The sequence below is a fragment of the Pithys albifrons genome, chromosome 6 (genome assembly GCF_047495875.1).
Source record: "Pithys albifrons albifrons isolate INPA30051 chromosome 6, PitAlb_v1, whole genome shotgun sequence".
Classification (NCBI taxonomy): Eukaryota; Metazoa; Chordata; class Aves; order Passeriformes; family Thamnophilidae; genus Pithys; species Pithys albifrons.
In genome coordinates, this window is record NC_092463.1 from 28,441,917 (window position 1) to 28,456,088 (window position 14,172).

The following is a 14,172-nucleotide window of genomic DNA, read 5'->3' on the forward strand; positions in this document are numbered from 1 at the left end:
AGACAGCATTATACAAGTAAGGGCATTTAAACCAGGTGGTGGTCTCCAGAGGCTTCTTTAACTCTTATTCTGGTTGTTTCATGTTTTTATTGTTACTTTTTTAGAAGTGTCTAATTCTGAAAAACAGAGGCACTAAATTCATGATTACATCACAAAATATTCATTTAAATATTCTAAAACTTTCAAAATAAAGTAAGAAAGTAAGCAAAGGGTTATAATTTCAAAATATGAATTAATTCTTAAAGTGACAACTACATGCAACCTTTTAAGATTTTCCTGTACTTCCTGAAAGATGGATGTGCCAATTTTCTACAGCTGAAGACCAGACCACTGGTTTTCTTCCTGAGAACATGTACAGCACTTGTCACTCAGTCTTGTGCTGTTTTCACTTATCTAAATGGGAAGGTTGATCCCAATGAAGAATTGCCAGAGCTGTGATGTGGAAGCTGGAGCAGCTGGGCCAGGAGTTGGCATTGCTGTTGGCACTGCCCTGCCAGCTGACCCTCTTGCAGGTTCATTAACAGAGAAGGGGTCAGAAAAGTTCCAAACTTCCCTAGTCCTCCATGGAGCCGCCTAAAATATTTATTAGCAATGTGAATGCTACTGGTACTATTTTACTTAAGAGACCCACTGAGCCAGGCATAACCTCTCCTTCATGCATAGGCCTTTGAGAATGCCAAGGACCCAGTGACTGCCTATAAGCTGAAAAACTTACTGAAGAAACAGCTTACTTTTAACACTGCTTGCCTCTAGATTAACAACAGAAACCTCTTGTACAACCTTCCACATTCCTACATCCACAAGAGGTACTTGGGGAAAAAGGGCCAAGTAACAAATACCAGCACACCATAATTCACACCATGTCAGCAAGGAAGAAACATGTGTGTACACTGCTACAGAAACAGAGTGGTAAATCCATATCTTACTGGTAGCAAAGAGCTTTAGGACTACTACTACAATAAAACCAGAAAACTAGTTTGGAGCAGAAGGAAAAGAATGTTTGAAGTACAACAATTTCATTTATTTATTTTTTTTTTTAATCCAAACCCCAAACTGAGCAGTGCAGACCTGAAGACCCAGCTATAAAGCTGGGCACAAATGAAGCCCTTCTCCAGACGCAGTGCAAAGACTGAAAAGGGATATTTTTGCATGTAGCCACCAAGGTAATTTCTTATATCTTTGCCGAGTTTACTGAAAGAGCAAATCCTGTAACCTGTGATTTGGGAGCGCTCCTGGTTTAAGTGATCGGTGCCAAGAACTGGACAAAAAGCAACAGGCAGATTTTTCGTAAGCTGGTTATCAGCTGAAAGGTTAAAACTCTTTTCACAGGAAGCACACTTGAGGAGGGGTTATTTCAAGAGCCTGGAATGAACTCCCACAGGAAGCAATAAACACCTTAAATCTAATTTTCTTTTCCAAACACAGTTTGACCTTGCTTTTACTAACAAATGCAGTATATATATATAGGGAATTAGAATAACAAACTGCATTTGACAGCGAGTCCTTGCTTACTGAAATCTGGGAGAGTGCCCACATGCAACAACTACAACGAACATTGTAATAAATATATTTATTGACTTGGCAAAGTTAGAAGTTCAGAGTAGTAGTGTGGAGTAGGTTACAATACTCAGCTGAGATAATCAAATAACTATTACTTTTTGATAACATGGTCTACATTATGCATATTTTTCTTGTGATACTTCTAAGGAACAGATCAACTGCATTTCTTGTACAGATGTTCTGAAAAACAGTAGCTGGGGAAAAAGTATTGTGTTTAGTGCAAAATTAATATTCAATATTGAAGAACAGTGCAAAAAACACTGCTGAAAAATTTACAATATGCCAGTAATTCTTATGATTTCACAGTTTGTTAATAAACCCACAAGTGGCTTTTTTTGCTTTTTGAATGTGTTAGGCCTTGTTTTGAAGGCATATTATTGCTTCACCTGTAGCTGTTTCCAGAGAGGACATTTCTAGAGGCAGAGACCTAAGTCTATTAAAAATAAATATATTGCCTCTCTCAATTCCTGTATGCGCTCTCTAGAGCTATCATTAGTGGCAAAACTTAACTATTCTTTAAATTACTATACTGTCCCTAGCTAATGGAATTTTAAAAAACTGTGTTTTAAATATGTTCTTATAAAACAGTGAAGACCTGTTTTGTGAGTATGACTGTTATTTCCCAAACATAACAGTCAAAGCAGTTACAATAAAAATGGCAGAAGAAAATTGTTAAAGATTTCAGTGTTACAGTTTGACACTGTGACTTTGTAGGCAAGCAATTTTCTCATAATCTTAAGAGAAAAGCTAAATTTTTGTACCAGAAACTTGTACTGAAGGTATCTTCAAGTACATCTTTCGACCACGAAGCAAAGGCTGCATAAATCTAAGTATAATAACTTTGGTAAAGTAAAAGGGTAGGAACGAGAAGCAGTAGTTCTCTTGCACTAAGGTTGTTTATCTGTGGCCTTAAAAGATAGTTCTGTCCTTTTCAATTTTGTTAAATAAAGATATTCAGGCTTTTAAGAAGAACATAATGACACACTTGACCTTCTCTTGAAGCTATTGCCCCATTTACTGTATCAGAAACTTACAGAGCAGAACTTGAAAATGCCATGCTTTTCAGTCATCTCTCATATACCACAGCTAATACTGCATTTAAAATGTAATAATGTCAAACTAACCCTCACCAAAAATATAGCAGGTTTTAAGGTTTATTTCTGAAAGGTTGATATACACTGTATTAATTACAGATTTTTTAAAAGTTATCATATTAATGAAACTGGTTTAAGTTTTAATATAATGACAAAATTAAAGATATGAAGATATCTTTGTATGTTGTAACAATTCTCTGTTGTCATGTTGTCATCCAGGTGTTCTGGTCTTATTTCTGGCCAAGCTGGGACAGCTGAACATGAAGAGAAAGAAAATCATTAGGCTGCTAATTTTCTTTCAGTCAAACTAATATCCAGTTCATACAGTAAGTATTTCTGTCCTACAAGCTTTGTCTCTGACAACAAAAAGTATGCTGGAAATACAATATTTATTGCATACCCTCAGAGCAGAGGATCTGAGATTCAGATCTTTAGATCTGAAAAATCCTCAGAGATAGAATGTACACAAGACAACAAAAATTTAAATTAAGTTGAATGAGGAGTTAACAGGCAGTAAGTACCATTTGTCTTCTTCAAGTGCAACAAAAATTGTTTTACCTCTTTAAAATGTAGTTTTAAATAACAACTTTTTCTCATCTTACTAGGACATAAAACCATAGGTGGTGATAGCTACTGAAGGGTTGCTATTTGCTGACTACAATGAATAATATTTGTTTTGTATTTGTATTGGAATGAGGCATAAAGAAGTCATGGTGATGATGTTATTTTTAACAGCACTACAATACAGATTTTAGTATAGGTGTGGACAAAAAGCTTATACTAGACCAGTATCTATCTATCTATCTATCTATCTATCTATCTATCTATCTATCTATCTATCTATCTACTTATGTAAAGGCAATTATGAACTTGTTACCTGCATTACCTGTGAACTGACACTGACAATACAGGCCTTCAAAAGCTAATTAAAAATAATGGCTTCAAATCCCCACTTCAAGCAAACAAAAACGATGAACAAGAACATGTATTATTCATTGAAAACTTAGTTTTGTTGGGGTTTTTTTGTAAAAATCCATGGAGAGATAGAGTTATATAAGTCAACACACAGTTAAATAAGTAATGAATATTGCAGAGGTTATCAAGTTATTTACCTGTTTTATAAACTGTGTAGCATTAAAAAGTTCACTGCAGCCATACAGGACATGCTTTCCTTGTTTACCCTAAAAAAGAAAAGTCCATAAGAAATCAAGTATTTAACAGAGAGCAGAAGTGATTAAACTAATTGTATACCAAAAGAACCCAGCAAAATCTCGATAATGTTGAAGTGCTGCACTTTTGAATGGAAAAATAGTAGTTGTTACAACACAGGAAAAAACCCTGTAAATAAACTGAAGTGGAAAATAAGGGACCAGAGACCGAAAGAAAGTGGAAAACTGGAACATTTTATTCATTTAAGCTCAGTAGAAATCTAAGCTCTCTGATGTATCTATGAATGGCTCAGGGAAGCTAACAACCTTACTAGAGCAAAGCCTACTCCCTAAAATAACTGGGCAACGCACTCAGAATAGTAACAACATATTTCCTGTTTCTTCTGCGTTAGAGCCTGAAAATTTCAACCTATAATTTATTTCAATATGAAGATAATATTAAAATCAGCACTTTTTTTAAGAGAGATTCTGAAACAAAATGTGCTGTCGACTTCACTCAGATTCATAATAAACTTAGTTTGCAGTTTAACAGTATTTGCTTGATACAGTAGGACTATTGAGTGCCATGTCAGCATCTGGGAACTGAAAATTAGTTTAAGTAATACATTGTTTCAGACTGAGTTTACTTCCAGTGTTAGGTTAATAATACCCTGGGTCCTCAAAGTTCCAGCTTATAGGCTTGATAAATCTATTTTACTGGTAAATTATTTTCCTTTTCCTATATTAGTTAGGTAAAATTTACCTATTAAAGAGTGATTTAGTAACATAAGCCTTGACAAAATGATTGTTTCACATATACTGCCAATTGTGCAGTTTACACAGAAAGTAACAGAAGCAGATTTGAACAGTCCTTAGCTGGTGGGGATGCTAAGTGAGGAGATGGTAATTCTGGTTCAAGTTCCCATCTTTTTATTAATTTTGAATGTTTTGTAGTAAATAAGATGCTCCTGTTGCTGAGCAGGATCTTGAGCTTTCATCTTCAGATGTTTCAGGCTATTCTTTTAAATCTTGATATCTGAACAGGTCTGATTTTGGTCTAAACCAGTATTTTGACACATTCCTCTTTCACTACTGTGACTGAGTAGCATTTGCTTTTGCCGCGTAACAGAATTTTAAACTACACAAATAACTGTGAAATGGGACCGTTGCCTTTCAGGCAGCCCTGAAAAACATGAATTCTAGTTTGGCACAGATGTTCTTCTGTAATTTTAAAAATGTGTATGCTATTCTTTTCTTAGTTTATTCATACAAAGAGCTATATCTGCAAATAATTATTGGAGTCGAGTTGAAACTGCTTAGTATCTAAAGAAAAAAATTAACCTCAGTAGTCTTCAAAGTTCAGTATTTCTTAATGACTGAAAAACTATGATTTGATTTAAATTTCTTGTGATTGGAAAAGATTAGCAAGTAGCACTTTTCTAACCATGTACAAAAAGAATTTAATATGCTAAATTTGTTTGTACCAAATAGTACACTAGTCTCCTTTTGGAGGCTCCCATGGATTGCAATTTTGATGACACATTTTCACCACGTTGAACTGAACTTGGCCAATATGTTTATTTTAAGGCACAGTCTGCCTTAATGATATTATAAATATTTGCTTTTTGATGTTGTGAGATAGTCCATTGTAGCACTGAACTGCAAATAATTGGATTTGAGGGTTCCTCTTAATTCTTCTACAAAAAAACCCTCTCAGAATGTCAAAGCTGAATGAACTTTGCTTCCCGTTTTAGAAAGTTTTAAAATACTCTCTGTACTTTCAGATGCAAACTGGCAAAACGGATAGTGCTTAGAAAAATAAAGCAGTGAATAAAATCTCTTTGGTATCTGCTTGCAAGAACAGAGCTGTTGATTTTTCTTTTTTTATTCTGGAGGAAGACTGATTGAATATGAGAATCATTAATAAGCTACATCTGTTGAAACAATAGATGCTGGAAGTGTATCATATGGAAAAGCAAATTTTATTGGATAAGCCTGTAAGAGGCACCTGGGAGAGACACACAAGTTTCCAGGTGGTGGAAGGTAGAATTAAAGATTTTATTAACCTTCCATGTCTTCTCAAGAGCAATGGCTAAGCAGAATAAATGTGAGGGAGTCTTTTCCCTTGGGAGATCATCTCCCACTGCTCAAGTACACCATTTGACTGGAGAAACATCCAGTGCCTTTCAGCCGTGACAACTGATAATGAAAAACCTCTGTTCACAGGTTCCAGGAGAAGAAAAAGTATTTTCAACTTGCTCTACATTACCATTCCCATAGTTTTCACTTCCTTCTGTCCTCTTGGTCTGTTTATCAAATGACCTCCTGTTTGCCCTCTTATTTCTCAGAAACTTCAGCTTCCTGTCACTTTGTATGAAGTGCCAAGTGCGTAACCCTCACCTTACAAATGACCTGTATATACAGGCACACAGCAAATCTCAGTACTGTCAGTGTGCACCAGAGAAGTGTATTGGCCTCCAGGGAATTCAGATTCTTCTAGTAGGAAGTAACAAATATACACCACAGACAGACATGTTGCTGGGCATCTTTTGAGTTGATATGGTACCTGAAGTAGCTTTGGGTAAACTAAGGAGCAAACTAAACGTTTGACAATGTGCTCTGCTACAAGCAGATACCACCATCCTTGGTAACTAGTTTACATTCCTAATTTACATTCTTCTTCTTATCCTATGCTCTATCCAGACCAGCTCTGTTCCAAAATGCTTGTCTGTTAGAGGGGGAAACTCAGCCCACATATTTTGAGTTTGCATTTTCCAAGACTTACCTGGGCATAAAACTCTCATGTCCTTGTTTTGTGGAAGAAGTGTTTTTCAGTGATTAATGCTCATATTTATTCTTTTGTGTGAAAAGCCTCAATCTAGTCTACCACAGGACAGGACAATTGTACCACAAACAAAGTTAAGATTAGAAAGAAAGAAGGGTATGCTTCTGCTCTTAAGCAATTTTTTACCTTCTTCAAAATTTTACCAAGATTCCTTTTGCATTTGTTTTTATTCCTGGAAAGTGCTTGAATACCACTGTTCACCATCCACTGACTTTTGGTTCTGCTAGGCTGGCCAGCTGGAACCAGACAAATTAGATCTGTTACACCAGCATTACACAGTTGGTTACGTACTTTCTTCTATGTGCATATGATACCTCTTATGATTGCTACACAGAATGAAATGATGTAGTGTAATAAGAATAAGCTTCCATTAACTCAGTAGTGTGAAAACTTCTAAATGTGGGTAAGTAATAAATGCTTAGATATTGATGCTAATCTGATACTTGCTTTGACTGATAGCATAGTATTTGCATTATCTTGGCTTCTGAAACAAAATACTTTTTGCTCAAGTAAGATTGTCATAAAATAAGATACTGTTATCTGCAGGTCTTATTTAAACTGACTCCATGTTGCTAAATTGCATATGAAAAAGCACTGTGGTACCTCTTTTGCAAGACTTCCGAAAACCAGAGAATTCTGTGCAGTTCCTTACTATCAAGGTTATGATATGCTACAGCTGCTTTATTTAAGAACAGCAAATGGAAACTAGTAATAGGACTCTAAAACAATATGAACAGCCAAACAGCATTTGATGTATCAGTACAGAAGACAGGTTAGTTCACTTAGCTACATCTGCTCACAGTATTCAACCATGCTGGAGTGTATGAAGTCAAAATAAAGGAGAATGCATTTTACTTACTCCATTCCAAAGTGCAACATAAGGAAAATACCAGAGTAACTCTTTTTTGGTCTGAATTAGTAATCCACAATTTCGACTGATTTCTTACATACTTTTTTCCCAGACTCCGTATAGAATAAGGATGTTAAGGCTAATTTCATAGACTCGGTCTTCTAAATGCTAAATAGTACAAAAACCCTGCTGTGACTGGTTTCTATCAGTAAGTTATAGATTACAACTGACAGAAGTACACATACCTTTATGTAGTCAATAAGGTTTTGATATTCAATATAGTTGCCTCCTCCAACTACAAATACTATGGCCTAAAAGGCAATACACATATTATCAGAGTATGCATTCAAATTCTTAAAATTTCAGTAGTAAAATATCAAATCATTCAACCTAGAACAAAAATCATCACAATCACACTGCAGTCTGATAAGAACTGGATACAGAACCACTAGATTCCTACCTTTAAGAAGATATTCAAAGAGTTTTGGTAGGATGCAGAACAGCAAGCTGAGAGCTTTTAACATGCCACTATCTTCTATTAAAAAATACTTGATATATATGCAGTTTCAACATGTTACTTTTTTTTTTATTTTCCGTTCTCACTTACTACTATTAATAATCTATAATATTACAGGTAAAGGCCATGAGTATCTTCTGGGTTATGTTTAAAAGGGAACAATTAATGACTAGAAAAAGGAGACTTAATAGTTGTAATATTGCTGTTACCATTCACCATCCAAAATGGTTTGACTACACTATATGAATTTTATACAGACTTTGTGTTATTACTGATGCTTTTGCTGTGACCATCTGTTAGCCATACATATATGACAACACATGCTATTTCTTTTGTTCTGGAGGATACTTACAACATTTCAAGAGAAATATGAGACATTTGTATATTGCCAAGGCAAAGATTGTACCTATGAAACTCCGTAGTAAGATCAGATAAGACTTCTGCTATTTGCAACTATTTATGTTGAAAAATACTGAAAGTTACAAGAATTTGTACGAAATGACAACATTAGCTATTTTGCTTTTTTTGTTTTAATTGCAGAGACTGCTTAAAACAGTCATTTGCATCAGTAGTCAACACTGCTGTTTAAGACCGGACACAGAATTAAATCTAGAGAGCATTCCCAAGATCTGGTATAAAAATGGGGAGTTTAAATTGCTCAGTACCCAATTATGTTATTAATAAATCCTTGTAATTACCTTCAGAAGAATTTTCTAGATTTTTAATTCAGTATTAGTTAATGCTTACATAGTCCTTTGAAGATGAAAAGCCTTCTTCAGAATAACAGCTAATTGTAATTAATACTAGATATAATTAGGTTTAAGTGCTTTTTTGAAAACAAGACCTCTCATTTTCTTAACCATGATTATCAAAAATGAAGGGTACCTTATTTTTAACTCATGAACATTGAAAAATAATTTCTATGTGGCTTACCTCCTGGAATGGATTTTTATTTCTTGGAACTGAGCTATAAAAAGGAACACACAAAAACATGCAATGCAAATTCATTAGACATTAATATGCAAAACAAGTCATGTACACATCATGTTTATGAAATACTATATAATATTAGACAAAAAATAAAATCGAACAATAATTGCCTTTATGCATTCATCCTCCAAGTATTTTATTTAAATTGTTTGTTATGGAAAGTCACTCATTCTACAGCACCGAATACACGAGTAAACAGGAGTTTTACTTCATAATTTTTAAGGTTGGTGTTTGAATCATAAGCTTTATGACAAAAATTCTTCCAGAGTTTAAAAGCTCAAACTATTAATGCTGTTACCCCAACAAAGCACAAACCAGAAATTAAAAGCTTTTCACTGTGATGACTATTACAGCTACACAGAATAGCACACTTATGAACTGCTGTAAATGCATGTTTTTACAATGTTTAAAGCAACATAAGAATATATGGAGTGGGCAAAAAAGTGTATTTACATGAGAAAACCCCTTTGGCTTTAGTGAAACAAATCTTTGCACTTCTGCACAAAATTCACCAAAAATGCTATAAAAGCATCACAAAACAATGAATGTTAAAATAAAACATAAAATACTAGCAATTTTCTTATTTCATGCTTTCAAAATCTGCTTATCTTTGAAACTATATAGTCTGCAATAACATATATTACCTGAAATTTATTTCCTATTACTTTCCATGTTTTAAGAACAGATGAAGCAGAGAGATTTTTCATGCAAGTAACTAAAATCAAGCCTGGACCTACTTTATTTACATTCATCCTGTAATAAAATCCTGTGACTAAATAAGCTGATTGTTTTCCCACAGGTTTGATGAAAATTATTTTTAGAAGGTATATTAAAATAAAGTATCTTCTCTGTTTCTAGGATATTAGATTAGGTGAGACTATCCAGCCAGTTATTGGTCAAAGACATAATGCAAAAGATAAAAATTTATAAATTTTTAGTGTAATTCCTCTTCCTCTCTTTTACCGGCAAAATAAACTATATCCAAGTCTCCCTTCATCTGCACATGAACATAAACTGTGCACCAAAAAAGCAAATGCAGTCAACTATTAATGTTTTTTTTTCAAACAGTGGAAAACCACAAAGTTTCAAAGAAACCAAGCAGTCCAACTATGAAGAACTCTAACTGTTATTGCTAAATCCTGGTACACATTCCCATGACCGAACCGATGTACATGTTAGCAGCATATTCAGTCACTGGAACAAAAGGTATTTTTTTTCAGTGTTACAAAGATTTATGTAGTTGATTCAAGTTCCCATTGTGAATTCCTTCAACACCAACTGTCTTGACTTAGAATTAATGATTAAAATTAATTACTTGTAGTCAGCAAGTAAAATAAAACCAGATTTCTTATGTTAGCCTTTTCACAGAGTACAAGGAAAGAAGTAAGACTCGTAGTAAACTCACCTTTCACTGCCTCGGAGCATCTTGGGGTCAAAATACCGGTAGTCATCTGTCTCCTATTAAAAAGTACATTTTTATCTCAAAGGCTGGCATTTTGGCTTATGAATTTCTGCTTGTATCTATTACATTAAACATAGTTCAAAACACCATGATTTCCCATCACCTAATTCAAAAGTAATTGTAGTGTCCACTAATATTTATGAAGTTTGTACATAACTGAACCAGTGTAGAATAAAAAGCAGTAAGAAGCTGGAAGAGGACTATTGAGCTTTTTATTGTTGGTTCATCTAAAATTGACTTTCACCCACACTCCAAAAGGTACACTGGTTGCATAATAAATCCCAACAGAAGGGTAGTATGAAGAAAGAAAAATTAAAGTGTTACTAGCATTAGACGAACACCACATGGTTTGTTTTAAGTGCTAAAATTTTCCAGCTTACAGAGATCTGCCACTGTTTTAACATTATAAAACAAAACACTTCTGTGGCAATGAATGCTAAATACAAGACAGATCAAAATCTGCTACTGTTATGTAACTTATGCCTCTCATTTCATGATTTATGACTACTATTAAACCAAAATTAAGCTCGTGAAGAAGAAATGAGTTCCACAAGAATTTGAAAAGTCTGTCTAAACTATACAAAAAAAATTTTCTTCATACAAAACACTGAGGCACTTTCAATATTTTTACTGGCTACAAGCAGGACTTTTGCCAATTATTATGGATGAAAAACAGAACTTCTTAGTAACTCCTTTTGACAACTGCTTGGCTTTCTGCTATTTCTCTACTACATTTTCATTCAGGTACTCTGTGGATAAGCTGCATGCAGAACTACAGCTGACTTCACCTGTGTGCTTACGTGCAAAGACCTCTGTTTTCATGACTCTGTAGAGCAGAAATAATAGTTCTTGAGTAGCACACAGATTATCTGGGCAATTTATTAGAGCTCACAAAGCATAATTACCTCTAATACTAAAAATATTTCATGTCCATGTAGTGGTTACACACACAGGAAATGAATCTTTGATATTAAGGAGTTTCATGTAATTACGTAAAATAACTCTCCTATACCGAAGTCTGGCTTTTTAAAAAAATTAATTTAGAACTAATTTCACACCGAGCCTCTGTAAAACGCTTTTATATGCTCCACCAGGAATTTCAACTACATTTGTACTCTGCCAGCATTCGTGGTTTTGGCAGCTTTGTACATAAAGGTGATACAGTGACTTTGAAGTAATGAGAAAGCTGGGAATGAACAGAGATTGACAGACTAAAACTGAGAGATATTTGAGAAACCTTTATCTGGGATAAAGAACTGCACTTTCTCTGCCTATCAGAAAGAATTACAGACTACTGGTAGAGCTAAAAATCAGAGTTAATAAGTGTATTACAAACATTTACTCCTGAATGCATTACTGCTGTGTTTTCTCACTGTGGGCTTGTATAAGTAGACACAGGAAAGTGATAAAGACATGAAAATGTGATAAGGTAGTTTATTTTTTTGTTGCTGCTGTTTAAATACACCATTCTAGCTGAAATCAGTTCTGAGGGTGCAGGGAAAAGAAACCCTACGTGATTTTATTTGCTTTAAGAAACTGCTATTCTCCAATAAAAATGACTCTATAGCTGTTTCCTTACACACAGCTGAATTTGTGACTTCCCTAAGCAATTCAAGAAGACAATGAATACTTTGGAGAGTATAAACTTAATTTTCAAGATTTCGAATTAAAATGGAAAAAGTCCCATGGAAATGTCATTAACTTCAGTATGTGTTTGTTCTTCTGTAGAATCTTACATGACTAATTTTGGATTAAGGAAATCCTCTATTTTTAGAATTTTTCTTTGTAATGCATGAAAGTTAATCCTACAATATATCCTAAATCTGAAAAATACCATTTACACCGAAAGGGATGGTATTAACCAAAATACAATTTCATTAATACGTATCACAAATAAGAACTATCTATCTCTTAAGTCAATAGAAATGTACATAATGTATTGACAGAAGCTAAACCCCTTTGCAAAGGTTTACTTATAAGAGATTGTCCTAACTCAATAATCAAACCATTCTGCAGAAGATACTTAAAAGAACCTCCATAATTCTATAGTAAATGGTGGTTAATTACACACCTATGGGTTAAAATTTGTGTATCCTTGACAGTAAGATTTTGGTTTTTGTTTTAGGAAAATTTAAGGTTTTACTCAATCTGTAGTGACACCAAAACAAAGCAAGTATGATATTAGATTTACAAACAGAATATTCCTTCATGAAAACATAATCTTAAAAGCAATTGCTTAATATCTGCTTTGGCCAAAAAGATTATTATTTTAAAAAAAACCCAGGTAACAGATTACTTTAAGGCCATCAAAGAATGCTTCTGAATAAGTATTTCAAGAAAAACTGTAACTATATTTAAACAATCTAGACAAATTAAAAAAACTAAAAGATGGTATTGCTGCCCATAAGAACTGTTTCAGCTTTTTCTGCTTCTGAAAATTTGGAAAGCACCGATATAGACTTATTTGTTCTGTCTGGTAAGCTTGTCACTGTGAGACAAAAGAAACAGCAGGGACAAGTAACACACAAAGTGATTTACAGACAACCCTACAGAGTTTTGCCCAGGATATCATTCTCAATAGGTTTAAGATATTGACAATATTTGTGAATGTTTGCAGTACAAGTTGTACATTTCATAAATTTACTGTAGCAGTTCACACCTAGACATTAATTTGAATTATTTATGCTTATTGTAATAATTGTTTGACTTCTCAATAATGTGCTCTAATCTTGCATTACACCTTTTATTCATACACTGACCACTGTGGTTAAAAAGATTTAATGAACTATACAGGAGACTGCTTCTGTGTTGTAAAAAATAAAATTGTGAGATCTTTCCCCCCTCCCTTTGTATTTTGCCTGCAGTGCAATACTTTTCTGTTCTGGGGAATAGAAAAGGCCTCCAAAATCAGAAGATGAACACAGAAGAAGCCACAATGGTGTATTTCTATGCATTGACCTTTTCCAGATACAATTTCACTTTTGGTACAGCACATCTAAATATATTCCACAATGACTCTCTGGCTTGCTTCTGTTGGCTGAAACTTACTCCAAAACTTGCTGTCAATTTTCCTGCAGGTTAGGAGAAACATTCCTTGGAGCTTGCCTGGTCTTCTATAACTCAAAAAGTAGGACTCTCTGTTTTGGGCCATAAATATCAATCTCTGGCATGCCAGTGGAACATGAAGCTGCTGACTGACAGACTGGCTGCTTTTTCAAGTGAGAAGATCAGTGTTTTTACCAAATTATCAAAGTGGTGGTGGCTGTTTTCTACTAAGTAAAATATGGCAATATCAAGTTGAAAAAGAACCCAACCACAAGACTTGTAAACTTTTCCAAATCAACTCCTAAACTTGTAGCCTGAGGAAGCTATTGTTTATTTTTAAAAAATTGTTTTGTTTTTCACCCAGGTGTAAGTTATCTGTAGTTTTAATTTCAGCTTTCTGTGGTAAGTGTTCTGGGTGACATCTACTGGTTGACTAGCTAAAATTAGCCCTGTATATGTTTTCCAAGTCTTGCAAATAGGAACAACAATCCACTAACAATGAAAACAGTGTCAATTCCTTTGTTTGTTAAGAGAAAGCAAACTATCTGCTTAAATCCATGACATATACCACTGATGAAGTACAGTTTAAGAAAATAAAGTATTACTTGCATGTAGATAATTTTCATATTTTATCAGTATTTTTCTCCCTTCACATATAGTC

At 34.2% G+C, this 14,172-nt stretch overlaps 1 protein-coding gene across 2 annotated transcripts in view; it reads right to left on the bottom strand.

Annotated features, from left to right (window-relative positions):
* Positions 1-1,555: 1,555 nt before the first annotated feature.
* The window catches only part of SCFD1 (sec1 family domain containing 1), a 50,258-nt gene continuing 37,641 nt past the window's right edge, over positions 1,556-14,172 (bottom strand). For both annotated transcript variants that reach the window (XM_071557997.1, XM_071557998.1), the window contains exons 21-25: positions 10,410-10,462; positions 8,948-8,981; positions 7,743-7,808; positions 3,767-3,835; positions 1,556-2,908 (exon numbers count right to left, since the gene is read on the bottom strand). In XM_071557997.1, the coding sequence (XP_071414098.1) occupies positions 2,885-2,908; positions 3,767-3,835; positions 7,743-7,808; positions 8,948-8,981; positions 10,410-10,462 (246 nt within the window). In that variant the 3' untranslated portion in view covers positions 1,556-2,884. The remainder of the gene's footprint in view (positions 2,909-3,766; positions 3,836-7,742; positions 7,809-8,947; positions 8,982-10,409; positions 10,463-14,172) is intronic.